Source organism: Triplophysa rosa, linkage group LG8 (genome assembly GCF_024868665.1).
Source record: "Triplophysa rosa linkage group LG8, Trosa_1v2, whole genome shotgun sequence".
Classification (NCBI taxonomy): Eukaryota; Metazoa; Chordata; class Actinopteri; order Cypriniformes; family Nemacheilidae; genus Triplophysa; species Triplophysa rosa.
Genome location: NC_079897.1, coordinates 4,110,855 through 4,129,649, shown reverse-complemented (window position 1 = coordinate 4,129,649; position 18,795 = coordinate 4,110,855). Strand labels below are relative to the sequence as shown.

Sequence of the window (18,795 nt, the reverse complement as noted above, 5' to 3'; positions counted from 1 at the left end):
TTCCATACTACTTTCCCACAACTCAAAAGCATATAATATTGGATTATTATATAATACAAAAACAAATTAATCTCAGTCAGGTGCGGTAGCCTATGAAATCACTTCTCCATCCTCAGAGGAATGAATCGATTAGATGCAAACAGAATAACATCATTTGTTTCCAGTAAAAATGCAGCTAAATACCAAAAGGAAGGAAAAATCTAATTTTGAGACTTTACATTTAAAACATTAACTGTGACTTTTTCTTATCACTCTTAGAAATAATCCAGTCTCTTAGTAAATATAAAAAAATGCTATATTAACTTAATAACATCTTTTTGAATCACTTAAGTTATAATAAAAATGACATAAAAAATTGATAAAAAAATCCAACAGTTAATTCCTCTATAATGTACATATTATTTAAGTTTATTTAATATAAAGAAAAACTATTTAATTATTTATAATTATTTATTATTTTATTATTTAAAAGTATTTAATTATAAAAATTATATCAAAAATCATATTTTTAATATACCCTTATTCTTGTGAATTCTAATAGGAATGTTTGAGTTACCTAACTTTTTACTTAATTAATATATATATATATATACTATTTTTTTTACTTGCATTTACTCAATTTAAACGGTATATTTCATTGATTTCACATCTATACAATTTCCTAAATTTTCACACTTTTTAGAGTGTACACGCGTTGTGAATTTACTCTACATGTATTCACAAATCAATGCAGTTGTCACCTCCAAAACTCTGCAGAGCGCAGGTGGCCTAACAGGACTCTTCAGAACCTCACGGGTCCCGAACACAGATTTGACTGTGATCTGTACCCAACATCCATCTCTGTTCAAAAAGACAACAGGCTCTCACCTGATCTTTCGGCTTCCCCGCGGCCGTTCTGATTGGACAGAGATGTAGCTCATGCTGCTGAATCGAGATGCGCTACTGGTTCTCGACACAGCGGACACGTCGCTAACATCACTGTCCGAAGATTTGGCCGAGAGGTTTTCTCCTCGATGAGGGTCCCTGCCTGAACGCTGTAGAACAAAACAACATGCCTGTAAGACAACACTTAAAAAGACAGAAAGTAGTAGACATAGCACAAGCCTTTGGTTCGAGGCGCGCTTACATAGACCAATGTGAGCAACCCCTTATGTAACATTTGTTCTCATTTGGGCCATCTTAACTGGATTTTAATAGACCCCTGCAGAACTGATGGCCAGGGTGATATGATGCCTCTCATACAACACCCTTAATAGGATATGAAAGGAGGGTGATTTGACCATATATGGTGTTGAACTTCCTCTAACGATCATCTGAGGAGGAAAATAAAGGAGTTCACCGCATACTGGCAAGTATTTATAAATATCGTACAGTAAATCTTGAGCATAGAGGCTGAACTACAGAGATTATAGAGTATAAATCATATAAAAATATTATTTCTTTATTAATGCAATTCATTGAATAACTCAACACATTTTGAAAGTCAAATATATTAGGGCAGCAAAATTAAAACTGAAATCATGTAAATTTACTTCACCAACATTTACTACAACTAGAAAACAGCTTGATTTATATCAAATGTAATCAAAGCAGTTAACATCACCATTTAAAGCGATAGTTCGCCCAAAAATGACAATTCTGTCATCGTTTACTCACCCTCTTGTCATTTCAAACCTGTATGACTTTCTTTCTTCTGCAGAACACAAAAGAAGATATTTCGAAGAATGTTGGTAACCGAACAATGGCGTTGACTTGCATTGGGGTTTTGTGTCCATACAATAGAAGTGAATGGGTACCACCATTGTTTGGTTACCAACATTCTTCAAAATATCTTCTTTTGTGTTCCGCAGAAGAAAGAAAGTCATACAGGTTTGAAATGACAAGATGGTGAGTAAACGATGACAGAATGTTCATTTTTGTGTAAAACTATCGCTTTAAGTGTGCGTCAAAACTGCTGCCCAGTTAAACACATTCACTTACCTTGGAGTGATAATCCTGTTCCAGCCTGGAGTCTGAACCTGTTCCTTGTTTATACTTGTTCATCTTCAGCTTCATCTCCCGCGTTCGTTCCTCGACATCCACAGCACCTACAAAGCACAGTAGCGGACAATAAGATGCGTGGAAACAGATCTGTGGACCTACTCACTAAATGAAGCAAGAGAATAATGTGAAATGTCTTCTGAAGAAGTCTTTCTGACCAAAAACAGTTGTTTCTTAAGGAGATTAAATTGTTAGTGAATTACTTTTAACACCGTCTGAGCTCAAGACTGTCTTGTCTTGAAATCTGTCTGTTTAGAAATTGTTCATCAAATGTTTTAAGGAGGACACACTGGCATTAATAATCAACCCAAGGCACAAAATAATGCTGAAAATATTAATGAATAATTAAAAGCTTACAGAATGGCTTCAATACAAGATATTCACAAATGTACATACATTACATATTTTTCTGTACATTTTTCTACAATGTCCTTAGTTGCCAACTAACAAATATGCCAAAAATGCATATTTAGTGTTGTTTTTAATGCAGAAATATGAATGGTGTCATTCGATCGGTCAATTAAATAAATACACTACATTGTATTTGTATACATAACGTTCAACATCCAGTCAATTCAAACATTTGCTTGTGATGCAAATGTAAGATACAAACTTTATGACATTTTCGAAAGTAAATGTCACGGACACACATAAACCACTAAGACACTTCTGGTTGCGAGACAGTAAGCTCCTGTTTTAATTGGTCTGTTCGAATCAATCACACATTTCGCTCGTACAGCTAACAGCATCTGTCTTCGGCGAAGCAGGTGGCGTAAAATGTCAATAGCAATTTTCTCTTGCCAATAGCAATTGTGCTGTTAAGTAATTAACATGTTCTGCAAATTACCCGATGATTAGTGTTCTGAGAATCATTACATTCGTTTAATATAATAGCAGTGCTACAATGAGTCATACATGAAGTGTGGTTTTATCTTAACAGTGCTACAAAATACATTCAAAACGCTGTGCTTCATGGGTAACTTCCCCTAAAATTTCCCGTTTTTGTGTCAATGTAATCTAATGATATTTGCAATACTAAAATCACCAAAAGTGTCCATCTTTATTCTCAAAACAATCTTTTTAGAATAATTCATATGATGGTGATGGGGAGGAAACAACATGATAAAAAATAAATAAAATGATATAATGTTTTTAAGAGGGCTGCTTCATTAGCTCAAGCCATAATCACAATCAGTATAATATTTTCAAATAAATCCAGTCAATAGAGTGCTGAAGTAAAACATTTACAGACGTGTTCAAATTTGTTGGTACCCTTACAGCTCATTGAAATAATTCTTCATTCCTCCTGAAGAGTGATGAAATTAAAAGCTATTGTATCATGTATACTTGCATGCCTTTGGTGTGTCATAGAATAAAGCAAAGAAGCTGTGGAAAGAGATGAATTATTGCTTATGCTACAAAGATATATATAGGTACTCCTTAGAGAAGATAATACATAATTGGATTATAGTGATATTTCAAATTAATTAGTATCACACATGTATCCAATCTTGTAATCAGTCATTCAGCCTATTTAAACGGAGAAAAGTAGTCTCTGTGCTGTTTGGTATCATTGTGTGCACCACACTGAACATGGACCAGAGAAAGCAAAGGATAGAGTTGTCTGAGGAGCTCAGAAAGAAAATAATAGACAAGCATGGTAAAGGTAAAGGCTACAAGACCATCTCCAAGCAGCTCGATGCTCGCTCCTGTGACAACAGTTGCAAATATTATTAAGAAGTTTAAGGTCCATGGAATTGTAGCCAACCTCCCTGGGCGCGGCCGCAAGAGGAAAATCGACCCCAGATTGAACAGAAGGATAGTGCGAATGGTAGAAAAAGAACCAAGGATAACTGCCAAAAAGATACAAGCTGAACTCCAAGGTTCCAAGGACGTCAGTTTCTGATCGCACCAAATATTAGGTTAGGGGTCCCATCATTTTTGTCCATAACATTTTCATTTCTTTTATTATTTACAATATTATGTTGAATAAAAAAATCAAAAGCAAAGTCTGATTTCTATTAAATATGGAAGAAACAATGGTGGATGTCAATTACTTTTGTCAGTTTCAAGTTATTTGAGAGAAAATTGTGCATTCTTCGTTTTTTGTGGAGGGGTACCAACAAATTTGAGCACGTCTGTATTTATTTTCTCCTTGGACAAATTCATTATTTGCAATAATTTAAAGGTATAGTTCACCTTCAAAATGAAAATTCTGTCATCATTTACTCTGCCATTTTAAACCTGTGTGGTTTTCTTTCTTCTGCAAAACATGAAAAAAAATATTTAGAAAAATGTTGGTAACCAAAGTTTGTTGGTCCCCATTGACTTCTATTGTATGAACACAAAACCAATGCAAGTCAATGAGGACCAATGGCTTTCTGTTACCAACATTCTTCAAAATATCTTCTTTTGTGTTCAGGTTTTAAATGACAAGAGAGTGAGTAAATGAGGACAGATCTTTAAAAATGCCAAAGTCACACAACATTTGCATTTAAAGTTAAATGATTAATATTCAATATTTAACATATAATTCTATCTAAAACCATTTAATAATATAATAATCATTAAATATTAATGCTCAAACATGCTTCGTGACATCATAAAAGACATGCACCATTTCCTTTCTGACATCAAATACTTTTTCTCGATGTTGTAATGATAAATCACAGAGCTGGTTGGTTTGGTTCATGGTTTAAAATGTTAATTTTTTTTATATGGAGAAAATAAATGGAAGTGATACTTCCTGAACTCAGGCTGTGAAAAAGTATCTTTAATAAAGCTCAATAAATATGCCACTGTGTCTAAGCGTGTTTTCAAAACGAGGACAAGAGGAGGAGCTCATATCGCACATGATTATGACTGGCGCTGGTGAAGAGTTTGACCTCAGAGAGAAATATAACACCTACAACCACCACATGAGATGAGAAAAAGCTTGTGAAAACGAGAGCAGAAAGGAAAAAGTGATGGAGGACAGCCAGTGAAGACAACAGAACGGGTGTTTTTAGCTTTCAAGCACAGTCCAGCATTTCCAACGTGACACTTTTAACGCTTTATATTTATTTAATATGGATTTAAATGGATCCAGACTGATTTTCACAAAGTCTATAAATAAATGTCAGGGTCATATTTCAAACCCAAATCACAAGAAAAAAGTAAGAAATTATGTTTTGAATAAAACCAATTATCTAAACAATTTTATTTGATTTTATTTGAAATCACAATGAAACATGTTTGTATAAAGCCAATCCAAAAAATGTTCAATATACTGTATATATAAAACAAAATATAATATAAATGTAAATGAATTAAATTGATTTAGGATGAGATATGACTGTGACATGTTCTTTGTGAACGACACTTCAAGCATACCCTGCTGGAAAAATAAGTATTTATGGTGATTGTCTAGATGCACCGGTGAACCTGGTCTAGATCTGGTAGAGCATTTTGATCAGGTTGGTTAGAGCTGGTAAACCACATTGGACCAGCAACAGACCAGTTAGCATTTGTTTCTTTCCCAGCAGGGTACACAACCGTATTGGAGAAAAAAGCCGGGCCAAAGCCAAGAAGATTGGAGAAAAACAAAGCGGAAGAAAGGACAGACCTGAGTTTATCCGACTGCGGGATTCCGTGTCTTCTAGGAGGGAGGGGTTTAGGGGGGTGGGGTCACATCACAAACATGGACAAACACAGAGGAGAGGGGTGTGAGAGGAGGTGTGGAGGGAGAACCAGGAGCAACCGGGGCAAAAACACACGGGGAAGGAGCACAACACAACAACAACACGACACAAACACCAACATACACAAAATGAGGAAAAACCACAAACACAAGTTTCAAGTTGCATGACAGAGAGAAGAAATCACTGGAGCTGAACCGGCATGACACTAAAAACGCAAACTTCATGTGTCACTAAGATGTGTACTTTAAATACACCAGATAAAAGCTAACGTAATAGGAGAAGGAGAGTTCATATGAAAGACAGGTAGAGAAGTCCTGCTTTGAGGCAAAACCTGAAATACTAGAGAACTGTTAATAAAGCATGCAAATGAAGATAAATAAAAAAGGACGTGTGAAAATGAAGGAATAGAGCTGAAGAGAAGGATCTTCAAAACCCCTGCGGAGCAACATTTTTCAACAAAAATTTTCAACAACTTTCAGCATTTCTACACAATTTCTTAAATGATGCATCGGTTAAAAAATATTTTCTACATTCCAGTTTAACATTCAAAGACCGTTTTTTGAGGTTTCCGTAAAGTGGAGCGCCAGTAACATTGGTTCAACTAATGGCGTGAGTTTGGGGCGGGACTATCTGTTTGTTCAACCAATGGCAGTGGGAGTGCTCCCAAAATCAATGAACACTGACACTATGATGGACAGGGGGCAGTCCTGGCCTAATGGTTAGAGTCGGACTCGTGACCAGAAGTTGCTTGTTGCTTGTTCGATTCCCAGAGCCGGCGGGTAACGACTGCAGTGATAGCTGCCCACTGCTCCGGTTGTGGTCACCACTTGCTGTGCGTGTGTTCACTACTCTCTGGATGGGTTAAATGCAGAGGTCACATTTCGGGTATGTCACCATACTTGACAAATAGGTCACTTCACTTATGTTGTAATGTCTACTAATGCCAGCAAAAATAAAAAGTCACTCAATTATTTTGTTATTTCTACCACGAAAGCAGCTAAAACTTAACTTTCTGGAAATAGCATTTGTATATAAATGCAGGAGCAAAAACACACGAATGAATCAATTGAAAGTTACAAGTCTAAAAACACAAGTCAACAGGATGAACTGTAACGTTCACAGATATACACAAGTTGAACAGCTTTCAGTGCGTTATGCAACGCCGTTTGCCACTAATTGGACTTTTCTTCATCTGCATCTTCACAGAAACAAAATCTGCTGATGCTTCTGTTTTTTTTCTCAGTTTTTCCTTGTTCTCTCGAGTAACAATGAGCTGTGCTTTAAACAGCCGCAGCATTAATCACACAACCGCCACTGTGTTCATAATCTTGTGTACCCAAGCATATTTCTTACGCATTAATCACCCAAAATCATGATGCCACTCCATACCGATGACTGCATGACGGTACGGTCATTAGCCTGGCCTGATCCGAACCCTATGCTCCCTCCAACACACACACATGACTGTCTCACTAAAAAAATATTCTGAACTCCAAGGTATCAGTGATCATAATCGTCTCGTCATCATCTCAATTGGGTTCGGCTCAGTAAGTGCCAGTCATTTCCATGAGAGAAGAAAGAAGCTGAAACGCCTGTCTGCAGCAGAATTCACCACATACAGGTCTGTGTTTCCTGACAAGAGATTTGGTTTGATGAGAGGGTATAGATACTGTTGAAATCGTACTTGTTTTATACTTTTCAATGAATTGCAATTGTACAAAATGAATGCAAAATGACACAAATAGGAGAACGTCTGTGTGGAACATGTTTGTGCAGAAGATCATGAACATTCAGACTAATGCATGCAACCTACAGCAGCAAACACACAGCATCTTTTGAATGAAACAGAAGAAATGTGCTGCATTCTTCCACCAAAATATAACTAATAAAAACTGCATTCATGAACTGTGTCTCATTAAAAAAAACAGGAACAAGAGCTAGAAGACATTCACAAAAGAATGACACGTGCACTTCCAATAGTTCTACTGTAGATGGCAAATAAAACTAAAGATCAAACACTTTGTACCAAGCAAGAAATAATAAACCACTCACCATGAAACTAGATTTATAAAAATGACACCACAAAGTTAACATCAAAAGCTGACTACAAAAGCTTTCAGGCCACCTGTAAACATACTGTGGTCAGTTTGGGGGCTTAGACTGATCCAGACTCTCACCTGATCAGACAAGAGGGCTTCAATAAAGTCAAAGGTCAAATGCATTACAATGAAGAGAGGACAGAGCAGACAGTCATGGTCAGAGAGGTCAGAGGTCACTGGGATGGACCTTCACAAACCTGTCTGTGCCGGGATGTGCATCACCTCCAGATGGCCATTAGTCAAGTGACCAGAACTGATCAATGAGCTCTGCTGGTCCTCCCATGTCACCTCTTAACACGCAGGTCAGCATCACAGAGACACAGGCAGCGTTAACACATGGCTAAAACGTTTAACACCTCAGAAAAACTGTATGGTAGACATTCTCTCTATTGCACGTACAGCATGTCCAAAACATACCGGGACACTTCAGTCACACAGACAAATTTCAACTCAAATGGCATTTATAACTCACATTTTTTTTCAAGAAAAACATTTGATTCAAATGATGTTTTCTACTGTAGGTTTTAAAGATAAAATAACAGACATGCTATAAATCTGGACAATACAATTCAGTTAATGAACTATATTTTTTGCCGGCTAAAAGGAAGATCGCCTGGTCATTTGTATAATTAGTTTGAATAAATGAAGCTTTTTATTGAATACAGATGTCTTATAAAATGATAGAATCCACATTCTTACAGAACAACAGTCTATATTAGTTTATAATTGAAAACTTCTTGTGCTTTTTGCTTGAGGAGTATACTGGATTATTTTTATTTCAAATAAATGCAATTCGTTTTGACATTTTGCCATGAAATGCAATGTATGTATTCATTTTTAAGTGTGGCTTAAGTGTACACGTCTTTGGGCCATCAAATCCAAAAACATTTCAGCACTGTGGCAGTAAGCAGCTCCTCTCACCATGTAATTGTGCGCCATCTGCTGGTGAGAAGCTCTAACTGACACAGAATCCAGGTCATTGTCATTCAACACAATGTCTGAATTATTCACAGCAAATTACACACCTAAAAAATAGCAACCCATCACACGAGAGAGAGAAAGAGAGAGAAATGAGAGCAGGAGAGACAGGAGAGAAGAGACGAGCGAGAGACTGACCTAGAAACGCGCTACAGAGAAAGAGACTCATCCATGCAGAACACAATGAACACAGACCAGCATCAATCCTTGACAGAGACGTTTTCAAGAAAAGATTTAAACTAAAGGATAGTTTAATGATGCAGATAAGGTTGGGCGATACATCTGAAATCAAATTTCAGATGCAGTTGCTGCTGCAAAGCAGCTAAAAAAAATATGTGTGTATGGTCCTATAATAAATATGGTCAATATTGTTCAAATCATTGAAATGTTGTGATATTGCCATCATATACAGAAAATGCAAAATATCGCCCTGCTTTTCTGAAAAGAAACATCAGGAAAGGTGATAAAGAGGCCAAAAACTACACTGCAAACACACATCTGGAGACACTTGCCTTTCCTCCCGTTGACCGTCGGGCCATTATGCCTCAACTCACAATCTTTAACACAACAGCAGAAACAGTCGTATAAGCACTAAACACAATAAAGCTTCAAACTGAAGTTCTTGTATGCAGACTTACGGATGCCCAAAATGAATGAGTTAGAATTTCAAATGGCTTATGTAGAGTAAATAGCAGTTGGTGAGAAATGATGCATGCTGGGAAGGTGGCAGACGTACAAACTTCCAACAGAGCAGATCTTGTGGCAAATACACGGATGTGACAGATGGCCTTGGAGGAAATGTGTCCAGCTGGAAACTCCGGCCTTTGAGCGAGTGTATCAGTCTCACTTACTACCAATTGTATTATTTCAAAGCACAAATGATCATGTCTGTATTTGTGATTTGAAGATCTAATCCGACCCGAAAACAAGACCATGTGCTCATGCAACCTATAGATGTCGAGTAGATCTCTATAATCTGGGGCACAGACGGGACAAAAATGAGTCTCAAAGCGCCACAAGTCTTCAGAGAATTTGCTCAACATGATAGTTTGTGATCCGGAATGAAGCTACCAGAATGTTTTAGGTGATTTTTTAAGATGGTCTGTGACTACAAAACAATCAAGAATGTAAACTATCTTCTAGTTTAAACTAGTTTGTCTACAGGTTTGTCACTCATTGTGTAGTGCAATAAACTAAAAAGAGACTGGAGTACAAAAAAGAACAAAAACTGAATTCAGAGACTTTTACTATTAAGTCTATTAGGGATCAAGACTCACAAACATCTTTAGAGTTTTAGAAAAGATGTCAATAATGTCTAAAACTGTGCTTAGATTTGCCAATATCCGAAACTTTGCAAGACAAAAGTGCAAGATCTATTGACAGAAATGCAATATAATATACATAACTATGTGTTCAGAGGTGCATAAAGACCTTACATCACGAAGCGTTTTGTTTTTATTATCTTATAATGAGCTATTTCTATTTGCATACTACGGTGGCCGCTAGGTGTCACAGTGCTGCAACAGAAGAAAACACATGCAAATAGAAAAAACACATGCAAATTCAGAAAGCATCTTCATTAGTTTGGAGACACATGCCCTGCAAACACTCGCAACACAAACAAACACAGAAATGCCCTGCAAATACTAGCAACACAAACAAATACAAAAACGTTCTGCAAGTGGCACAAACGGGGATGAGCCCTTCGGAATGGAAGGCAGGGAGTGAAATGATCCCAGCCAGGTGCATCAGTTTTTAGAGTCCCCTGGAAAAACTTCTGTTGTCGCCTGTGCCACTTGCAGCACGATTCTGTATTTGTTTGTGTTGTGAGAATTTGCAGGGCACGTGTCACCAAACTAATGCAGATGCTTTCTGAATTTGCTAGTGTTTTTTTTATTTGCATGCGTTTTCTTTCATTGCAGCGCTGTGACCTAGCGGCCACCGTAACATTCCACCGCAGGTCCCCTTACATGCAATTCGCCATATTGTTTCTACAGTAGCCCGAAACGGACAAACTGCTCTACAGAGCGCGTTTCGTAAATACGTTATCTCCTTCGGCAAAGTAGTGGAAACGTGACTAATTCTGTGTCACCCACCGTAGTGCTTCGAAAGGGAAGGGTGGAGGTGAGCCGTGGGTTGCAATTCGCAACCTCACCACTAGATGCCGCTAAAATCTCAACATTTAACCTTTAACTCAAAACTATGTAAACAAAAACAACACCATCATCACAACTAAAGAAAAGATGCACACTATACCATAAATGAACAAAAATAAACTTAGATTTCATCACAACATTGTCATGATTACAAGGAAATAGACAAAAACGTCTCCGGTTACTGTCGTAACCTCGGTTCCCTGAGAAGCGGGAACGAGACATTGCGGAAGCTTCCGCATATGGGAACTCCTCCCTTCTCACCTCTCCTGAAGTCTTATTGGATAATGCCAGTGAAACTGGCCAATTGTCACGCTCGCAACCGAATGTAATTACTGGCGACCCGAGACAGTATAAATACAGTGCACAGTGACAATACCTCAGAATCTGCGATAGAACGCCTCCAAGGCTGACACGCGACGAACACGGCGGCTAGCGCAATGTCTCGATCCCGCTTACGACAGTAACCGGAGACGTTCCCTATTGAGAGCGGTCTCTCGACATTGCGGAAGCTTCCGCATATGGGAACTGTATACAATCCCGCCGTGAGAGTAGCAAGACAGCCGTACACCGACCGCATACATTCACCAGTGTTAAGCACACAGATGAACCAATCGCAAAGTCGTCTTGAAGGGCCCGCAGCTGATTGGCTGAGACAGACCAATGAGCTGCAAGAACAGTCTTCTGCAAAATTTGCATATCTCAGCCAAAGAAATGAGCGGGCTGCACTGAGACAGGGCAGACATCACAATAGTAAAAGTCAGCGCGGAAACCCGGGCAGATATAATGCAAGTGCAGTAACACCAAGCACAGAGTTAACAGTAACACGGTAACAACTGCACAATATAGGAGATCAGCAACTAGGTAACATTGAACTGTCCGTACTCACCGAGAGGACATGCGAGGCTAAGGAGGATACATCCAGCCTGTAGAATCTGGCAAAGGTGTTCTGTGAAGACCAGCCAGCCGCACAACAGATGTCCTTAATAGAATTGCCTCTAGCCCAAGCGCACGAAGAGGCAACAGCCCTAGTTGAGTGAGCCCTGACGCCGAAAGGGCAGGCCTGCCCCTTGACTCTCATACGCCAGGTTGATAGCGTCCACCACCCAATGAGAGAGCCTCTGTTTAGAGACAGCCCGACCTTTAGTCTCCCCGCCGTAGCACACGAAGAGCTGATCAGACAGCCGAAACCCGGCCGTACGATCAATGTAAGCCCTCAGAGCCCTAACCGGACACACAGCCCTCTGAGCATCAGCATCACACGAGGCAGACGACTCGGAAGACAAAGCAGGCAACGAAATAACCTGCTCTCTGAACGGGGTAGACAGGAACTTAGGCACATGACCTGCTTTTGGCCGTAGAGTGACGCTGTAGTCGCCGGCCCCAAAACGAATGAAATCCGCGCCGATAGAAAGCGCACATAAATCCCCTATGCGTTTTGCAGAAGCAAGAGCGAGAAGGAGAACGGCTTTAAGAGAGAGCTCCCTTATAGAAACAGCTTCCAACGGGGGCAGAGAGAGAGCCCTCAGCACCAGAGACAAATCCCACGGGGGTACTGAAGGAGATCGCGAGGGAAACAGCCTCCGAGCTCCTCTCAAAAATCTGACCACCAATGCATGCCTACCGATCGATTGCCCATCAACCGGGGAACAAAACGAGGCGATAGCAGCCACATAAACCTTCAGCGTGGACGGGAGGCCACCATTATCCATCCTGTATTGTAGAAAGCGTAACACATCAGACAAGGGACATAACACAGAGTCTATACCACACTCAATACACCACTTCTTAAATACATCCCATTTCAGAGCATATAAGCATCTAGTGGAAGGCGCCCGAGACTCCGCAATAGTGTCAAGCACTCCCTGAGGGAGGGGTTCTAAGACCCTGAAGGGGCCAGGCATGGAGGCTCACAAATCCGGGTTGGGGTGCCAAATCGAGCCATTCGCCTGAGATAACAGGTCGCCCCTGAGGGGAATCCGCCACTGAGAGGACACCAGTAACTCTCTCAGGTCCAGGAACCACGGCTGATTCGGCCAAAACGGAGCAACGAGGATCACCGACGCTCTCTCCTCTCTGATCTTGCACAGCACAAGGGGCAGAATCTTCACCGGAGGAAAAGCGTAAAGCCCGGCGTACGGCCAGTGCGTCGTCAGAGCGCCCGTCTCCCTGGGGGAGCGCGGCAGCGAGAAGAACAGCGGACAGTGTGCGTTCTCTCTCGTCGCGAACAGATCCACCTCCACCTTCCCGAAGCGATCCCAGATCATCCGTACTGAGTCGGGGTGAAGTCTCCATTCCCCTTGGGAAAGACCTCCCCTCGAGAGCATATCCGCTCCGCAGTTCAAATGACCGGGAATATGCACTGCCCTGATGGAAAGCAGGTGCTGGTCTGCCCACAGCAGCAGCCTCGCAGCCAACTCGAAAAGGGCTCTGGAGTGGACCCCTCCTTGGCAATTGATGTATGAAACCACGGACGTGTTGTCGGTGCGAATCAGTACATGACGCTGCATCAGCTGAGGCCGAAAAGTCTGCAGAGCTAAGAACACCGCCATCAGCTCCAGCCGATTTATGTGCCAACTGCTCAGAGACGGCGACCACAGACCCGACGCCGGCCTGCCTTCGCACACTGCACCCCAGCCCGAGGAAGACGCATCCGTCGTTACCACCGTGCGCGTTGTCACAAGCCCCAGGGGAATGCCCTGGCTGAACATGCTCAAGTCGCGTCACGGTTCTAAAGCGCTGAGGCATCTGTGAGTTATCCGCACGCGCGCACGACCCGAGGACTATGCTCTGTGTGGAACTTGACTCTTTAGCCACAGCTGCAGAGGACGACCCAGGTGGCAGGCTGGTGATGCTGACGCCATCAGTCCTAGAAGTCTCTGAAATACCCTCAGTGGAACGGACCGGTCCAGGCTGAAGGCGCGCAGTGCGGCGGAGATGGACTCCAAGCGCTCCTGAGAGAGGCAGGTGCGCATCTCCACTGAGTCGAAACATACCCCTAGATATGTTATAGACCGACTCAACAGAAACTTGCTCTTCGGCACGTTCACCCGCAGCCCCAGGGATGACAAGTGATGAAGCAGCGTCTGCGTATGACTGACAAGCACATCTCATGAATGGGCTAGAAGCAGCCAGTCATCCAGATAGTTCAGAATGCGCATACCACTCGCTCTGAGAGGGGAAAGCGCTGCGCCCACGCATTTCGAGAACGTGCGTGGAGCCTATGCCAGTCCGAACGGCAGCACAGCAAACTGGTACGCCGCTCCGTCGAACACGAACCGCAGAAAGCGCCGGTGGCTCTGGGCTATCTGAACGTGAAAATATGCATCCTTCAGATCCACAGACGCAAACCAGTCCCCGGGACGTACTTGCTCCAGGATCTGTTTTAGCGTTATCATTCTGAACGCCCTCTTGTGAAGCGCTCGGTTGATGGGTCTCAAATCCAAAATAGGACGGAGTCCGCCATCTCTCTTGGGCACCACAAAATACCGGCTGTAGAAACCGCACTCTACCTCGCTTGGAGGAGGCTGTGAATCTCCGGTCTCAGCACCGTGAGTGACGGGACAACTCCGCTGAAGTGGGTTGGCCTGCGTCTGAACTGAAGGGAACACCCGTGTTCTATCACATTTAGCAGCCACGGAGAGATACCCGGAATGGCTTTCCACGCATTCAGAAACATGCATAGCGGCCGAATTACCTCTGGCGATACAGCTTGCTGATATTCCGAAGACGCGCTCTGCCCTCGTGAGGCTAATTGCACTCTGCAGGGGAATGTGAAGCGCGTGAGGCTCCGGCCGCCGCTCGCCCACGGGAGCTACCGTGGGTGAGGGGATGCCGGTTATAGTGTATTCTAACTGTGGCTTCGCGCTGCACCGTGGCAGGGCAGGGGACACAGTGTGGTGTGAGTGAAGGGGAGAGAGCTCCTTTTGTGAGGAGGTACGCGCTTTTAATACATTTACACACACAACATTTTGAGCATTGCAACAATCGCCCACAACAGCGGGGGAAACAAGATGCAAACGGCGCCGCTTGAGCACCGGTCTGCTCACGATCTCTCCCCTCCTCTCTGCAGACCCATCAGGAAGGCGGCTTGGCAGCCGAAGAACGGCGAGGAAGCACGTGGCTCATGGTTTTTGCGCGCTTCTGCGCCTCCGCAAAGCGTTCCGGGTAATGGGAGCGTTGAGCAGCGACTTCCGGTCAACGTCCTTGAGGTCAGCCAGCGTCAGCCACAAACGGCGGTGAAGGACGACCATGAAGCCCATCGACCTGCCGATAGCCTGTGCGGTGCGCTTCGTCGCCATCAGGAAGAAGTCCGTCTCCGCCCTCAGGTCCTTCACAGCGTCCGCATCCAAGGCGCCCCCATCCAGCGCCTGCAGGATCTTCGCCTGAAAGACCTGTAGAACCGCCATCGAGTGCAGCGCGGAGGCTGCTTCCCCGGTGGAGGTGTATGCCTTGTCGGCGAGGTGGGCGGTAAACCTGCATGGCTTTGACGGCAGACCTTGTCCAGCGAAGAGGAGGAGGGGCACAGATGTGCAGCGAGGGTCTCCTCCACGGGCGGCATGCGGGTATAACCGTGGGCCTCCGCCTTGTCCACGTGGGCGAACATAGCCTGTGTGGCAGCGTGGACTCGCGCCGATTGAGGGGCCATCCACGACTCAACCACGTGCTCGTGCGCATCAGGGAAAAAAGGAGTACTCCTCTTCGGTGCAGCCTGGCGGCGGCCCGCTTGAAAGTACCAGGAATCGAGCTTACTTTTAGCTGGCTCTTCCGGGGTGCTCCAGCTAAGGTCGAGCTCCTTAACGGCCTTTTCCAGCACACTCACGAACTCCTCCTGGAGATCTGGGGTGCTCTCCGAGTCGGAGCAGTCCCGCTCCGACTCCGCCCAGTCCTTCACCGAGGCCGAGATGGACATAGAGTCGTCGTCTTACTCGTCGAGGCCGAAGGAAATGGCATCCGCAACAGCGGGAGGGGGACGAAGGCTCTCCTCAGTGAAAATGACCGGGGAACGAGGCGACGGCAGAGGACGGCGGCCTTGAGCCGGGTCGTCGTCGCCGCCACCACGTGGCATGGATGGGCCCACCAGCGGCCCTTTGACGACAGTGGGCTTCGACCCGAATAATCCTTGAGCAACGTTCCTGCGAGTCCTCAAAACACGCGCCGGCAGGTCAGCACAGTGCGCACAATCGGACTCTCCGAACGCCTTCTCAGCGTGGGCCAGGCCCAGGCAGGCAATGCAATGCTCGTGCGTATCCTGCGGGTCAATGGGACCCACGCAAAGACAACAGAAGGCGGTCATAGGATGAAGAAGCTTCTGACGATATCAACGATGGCAGCGTGAAAGAGAAGATTCTGAGGTATTGTTGCTGTGCACTGTATTTATACTGTCTCGGGTCGCCAGTAATTACATTCGGTTGCGAGCGCGACAATTGGCCAGTTTCACTGGCGTTATCCAATAAGACTTCAGGAGAGGTGAGAAGGGAGGAGTTCCCATATGCGGAAGCTTCCGCAATGTCGATAGACCGCTCTCGATAGGGAACTACCTTAATGTGACTCATATTGTAGCTATGAGTCACATTCATATACAAACATAAAGTTTGCAATGGACCTGGTCTCAAAAGCTCTCAAAGTTTAATTTATCACACGTGTCATGCTTTGAGAAGCAGGTCACTTCAAAATCAACATGCAAATACACAACAGAAAGTTTTAGAAAGCACATCCCTTTGGAATTCTCATTGATCTGTATATGTCAACTGGAATGCATTCTACTTTACATTTTCTCAACTTTTGGTCACACTTTTGCAAACCTTTGCATTTTTCTTGCTTCATAATGCATCGCCCCCGCTGAAATCAATGCGTTCTCTGACGCAGTTCAAAGCTCAAGACCATTGCAGAAAGGTTTGATTTAATCAGAACAATATTTTCTGACAGATTAAACCGTCACAGTCACGTTACACACCTGAACAAAGCTCAGGTTCTTCATCTCGGCCTTCTGAGAGAAGAATGAGAGAGAGAACCGAGTTGAGATGTTAAACAGTTGCACATGCACGACTAAACCACACACGTCTGTATTGTGAATGTGTGTGGTACACGCTCAAATACAACAACAGACGTCACGTCAGGATTACTGATGTCATACTCAGGGTAATGAAACAATGCAACGTTGTGTTCATCAGAAATCTGTAAAAGAGTTCAATTCATTCCTTAACAAACTGTTTTTTTTTACTTTTTTGTTAAAGCCTATAAAGACAGTTTGTAAACTGGATTGACTGGCCAATGTGAAATAAAAAATTCCCAGTTATTGTAGCTAGGTTTTGCATTTTTCAGACAGAAAAACACTAATTTTGTTTGTTCTGTACTGTAGTCATTGTGGAACCATGTCATTTATGCAGCTCATCTTTCCATGTTTGTAATTTTTAAAAATAACCAATTCGATTGCATTTTTCTTTTTCTTAAAACCGACTGCAACCAGGATTTATTATCCCTATAAATCTGTATCTTATTATCCCACTGTATCTACTGTATGGAAGATCAAACCACCACATTTATACCTTTTCATAGTCAGACAATCTCACTCCAAAACACGTCTCAGCATGAGCATGAGACAACGGAGGTCAAATGGAGTGGGCCAGAAGAGCAAAGTAAACATACTTCTTTCCAGCATTCCTTTGGCAGGCAGTTGTGGTAGCTGTCGTCCTCTCCTGCTGTTTACAGGTGTGTCAGTGGGGCTGGTCTGAGCCGATCCACCACGAGGATGTGCCCTGACACACAGGAAACAAAAAACAACATTACTACTAATGTATGGACCTTTATCCCAATACTCATTACCCAGAATGCTCAGCTCTCAGTAATGGCACAAGAACCAAGAAACTGCCAACAAAAACAAAAGCTGTAAGAAATCAAATATAAAGCCATAAAATATTTTCAAGTTGCCTTAGGAAATATTAATAAAAGAAAAATAGATGTTATTCTATAAAATTCTCCTTGATAAAAGTAGGGAAATGAATGGTTAAAAAGCATGGGTTAAAAATTGCAAAAAAACATGATTAGGTCAGACATTCATACATAAGAACATGCAAAGCCATTTCAATGATGTTGGGGATTCATATAACAAGAAATGTACATTATGTGGTTTTCCATAAGCATAAGTCATAAACAAAACAAACACAAATAATAATTAACAAATAAACTGATGCAAAGAATGTGTGCGACATGCTTGTGACAAACATGGATCTTCCAAAGTGATACTGCAAATTTGTTCTTCCTCTGCGATCACCAAACAAAACATTAAAAATATATAAATATCTAAAAAAAAGTGTAACAAAAAAAAGATTATTTCACGCTATTATAATGAGTTGTAACTGGTGCATTGTGTTTCAAAACAAAACATTTAAAGAAATTAACAGTTGTATCTTCTACATGAATCCCAGAGGAAAAGTGTATTGCTCATTGTTTTCTCTTTTATAACTCAGGAGACGTTGTTGAGAAGATTTGTCCCAGACTTTAGTCCTAAAATGTCTTAAAAAATAGAAATAGACAAACTGTTGACACAAACTACACTTAAAAAAGCCATCTGGGACATTTTCACCCCAGCATTGGGTCAAAAAGGGTGGGGTTCATCCCAACAACCCAACATTTTTAGGCTACAAGTGTGTAGCACTATACAATTGTTGTGAATTTAGTTCGAGAAGTTTGCTCACTGTCTCTGAGAAACTATTGAGACATTAAACAGATATCATGTGTGATTTTTCTCTCCTGTGGGATAACATGGAGTAGATATTACAGCACGGCTGTAGAGAAATCAAAAATCAAACACAAAACCAAAGAAACTGAGCGGGTCAGTTGGAT

The 18,795-nt window shown here is 42.5% G+C and overlaps 1 protein-coding gene across 19 annotated transcripts in view; it reads right to left on the bottom strand.

The window, feature by feature from the left end:
* rims2a (regulating synaptic membrane exocytosis 2a) overlaps positions 1-18,795 on the bottom strand; it is a 169,537-nt gene that overhangs the window by 43,020 nt on the left and 107,722 nt on the right. For all 19 annotated transcript variants that reach the window (XM_057339824.1, XM_057339833.1, XM_057339835.1 and 16 more), the window contains 3 exons: positions 17,599-17,708; positions 1,981-2,087; positions 868-1,034 (listed from right to left, as the gene is read on the bottom strand). In XM_057339824.1, the coding sequence (XP_057195807.1) occupies positions 868-1,034; positions 1,981-2,087; positions 17,599-17,708 (384 nt within the window). The remainder of the gene's footprint in view (positions 1-867; positions 1,035-1,980; positions 2,088-17,598; positions 17,709-18,795) is intronic.